The following is a 2,620-nucleotide window of genomic DNA, read 5'->3' as shown; positions in this document are numbered from 1 at the left end:
CCGTTGCTGTGGCTGGTGGAGCTGGGGGTCCTGGGCAAACGAGCAGCTGCTCTCGAGGTGCATTACGTGGGACTGTGGTCCCTCTGGTGAGGATGGCCACGGGTCCTACATCCCTGCATGGTGCTGGGACAGGACCTTCCTGCCCCCCCTCCAGAGGGATCTTTGTGTCCCTGGTGCTGCCCCAGGCCGGATTCAGGCACACAGCTGGATACATGACTGGTGCCATCCACGGCATCGTCCAGCCAGAGGGGCTCAGGATGGTCCTGCTGGTAATGGGTTTGGGAGTGTGGGCTGCTCTTCCCCTGCGGCCGGGGCTTTTTGGAGGGGATTGCACAGTTCTGCTCTCGCTCTGACTGTCCTGACCTTCCCGTCACTCCACAGCCCTGGGGGCTTCTGTTGTGCCCCAGCCAACCTGACACCCACCGAGGTTCAGGTGCCCCCACACAGGGTCCCCAAATCCCTTCCCAAAGTAGGAACACTGCTCCCCTGTGCAAACGAATTGAGCCCTGTCCGCCAGTACAGCCCCCCTGCCCTGGGACCAACTCACCACATCCCCCTGCTCTTCCATCGCTCTCAGGCTGGGGACAGCCAAAGCCCCTTGAGACCGTGGCCCAGCTGGGTCTCTGCATGTCTCCACATGCCAGCCACACACTCCCATGGTGAGTCCTGGCCAGTGCCCCTGGCTCCCGCACACCCCCAGGGTGGGGGGCTGGCAGCGGCATGGCGTGGGGACCCTGCTTTCCTCTGCTCCCACGACAGGCGTGAGTGGGGAACAACGGGGGAACTGGCTTCCCCTTTGAGTCACGCGTTGGGCAAGGACGGGCTTTTGGTGGCCAGAGCACTGCGGTGAGCCCCGCATGTGCGCAGAAGGCTGATGTCACCCTGGACTCTCTGTCCCCGATATAAGTCCTGGCTGGGCTGGTGCATCGGAACAGGGTCTTCGCAGCGGCCAGACGTCCCACAGCCATGTCCTCTGCTCCAGCCTCCAGGTCCCGGCACCATCCTCAAGGCACGTCGTGGACGGCGTGGCTCTGCCTCCTGCTCCTGCTAACTGCTTGTGTGCCCACGGCCGGCACCAACCCCGGCATCAAGGCCCGGCTCACCCGGAGGGCACTGGAATTCGGTAGGTCTCGCACCCCTGACCACCCGTGGGGGAACTGGGCAGGGGGTGGAGGGGTACCATGCCCAGACTGCCTGGGATGGGGGATGGAGGGGTGTCTTGGACCTGGCTGCTTGCCCCACCAGCACCCCAACCCCTTTCCTGGTGCCCTCCCCTAAATCCCTGCTCTGTCCCAGGCCGGCAGTTTGGGCTGGAGATGCTCCAGTCGCTGCTGCAGAAGGAGCACAAGCTGAACCTGACCGGCTCCTACTACAGCCCACTCCTGGGGACACTCACCTACACCGTGCCCCGGTAAGAGCTGCCCGTGGGGTCCCCATCCCCATCCCCATCCCCATCCCCATCCCCATCCCCATCCCGGCCATGCCCTGGGTGCAGCTGTGAGCACAGGCTGCCTGTGTTGTGCAGGATCCACATCCACGAGCTGCAGATAAATGATTCCACCGTGGACTTCGCTGAGGATGTGGGGGTGAAGCTGATGGTGCAGCACACTCGTGTCCGGCTCAGCGCCGACTGGGGAGCCCAGCTGGGCGCCATGTGAGTCCTCACTTATATGGGGCACAGGGATGGGGACCTGGGTGGCTTAGGGTGGTTTGGGGCCACCATCATCCCTGTGCTCACCCACTCTGCCTTCAGCCAGGACAGGGGCTCCATCGAAATCCGCATGCGTGACCTGGCCGTGGCGGCAGTGCTGGAGGAGAGCGTGGATGGCAGCGGCCGCCCCGTGGTGTGGAGCGCTGGCTGCGATGCCCGTGGCACCGACCTGCACTTGGAGTTTCACCGTGGACACAGGTGATGCCAGAACCCCCGTCCCCCTCCATGGGAACTCCCCAGTGCACCAAACTGGGGTGTTGGGCTGGGGGAGGCTGGAGCACCCCATGGTGACCTGAGGATGCTGTTCTGCCCCACAGCTGGCTCTACAACTTGCTAGCACCGCTGTTCCAGAGAGCCCTGCGGCAGGATCTGAACAAGCAGGTGGGTGCTCGGCCCCTGCGCCGTGGGGAGCTGGTGTCCCTGTCCCCCCAAGTGAGCAGCTTGGAGACCCCTGTCTGTGGGCTCACTGACACCCTGCTCTGCTTCCAGCTTTGCCTCGAGCTCCGCAGGGGTGTCGGCAGGCTGGAGGCTGCCCTGAAGCATGTGAAAGGTGGGTGAGGGGACGCCGGGGACCAGGGCTGGGGGGTGCTCGGCCCCTGCGCCGTGGGGAGCTGGTGTCCCTGTCCCCCCAAGTGAGCAGCTTGGAGACCCCTGTCTGTGGGCTCACTGACACCCTGCTCTGCTTCCAGCTTTGCCTCGAGCTCCGCAGGGGTGTCGGCAGGCTGGAGGCTGCCCTGAAGCATGTGAAAGGTGGGTGAGGGGACGCCGGGGACCAGGGCTGGGGCAGGAGGGGACTGGGGAGGGTGGCCCAGGTGATGCTGTGTGTGGGGCTGGTGCCTGGTGGGGCCTGAGGGATTGAAGGCTGCAGGAGGGGGTGGGTGGTTTGGCTCCCCCCAACCGCCCCCGTGT

At 65.1% G+C, this 2,620-nt stretch overlaps 1 protein-coding gene across 1 annotated transcript in view; it reads left to right on the top strand.

The window, feature by feature from the left end:
- Window positions 1-966: 966 nt before the first annotated feature.
- LOC104293991 (bactericidal permeability-increasing protein-like) overlaps window positions 967-2,620 on the top strand; it is a 4,303-nt gene continuing 2,649 nt past the window's right edge. The window contains exons 1-6 of the mRNA XM_009893545.1: window positions 967-1,123; window positions 1,297-1,411; window positions 1,526-1,654; window positions 1,754-1,909; window positions 2,029-2,092; window positions 2,201-2,261. Coding sequence (XP_009891847.1) covers window positions 967-1,123; window positions 1,297-1,411; window positions 1,526-1,654; window positions 1,754-1,909; window positions 2,029-2,092; window positions 2,201-2,261 — 682 coding nt within the window. The remainder of the gene's footprint in view (window positions 1,124-1,296; window positions 1,412-1,525; window positions 1,655-1,753; window positions 1,910-2,028; window positions 2,093-2,200; window positions 2,262-2,620) is intronic.

This window comes from Charadrius vociferus, unplaced genomic scaffold, assembly GCF_000708025.1.
Source record: "Charadrius vociferus isolate BGI_N301 unplaced genomic scaffold, ASM70802v2 scaffold259, whole genome shotgun sequence".
Taxonomy (NCBI): Eukaryota; Metazoa; Chordata; class Aves; order Charadriiformes; family Charadriidae; genus Charadrius; species Charadrius vociferus.
This window is presented reverse-complemented; position numbering and strand designations above follow the sequence as displayed.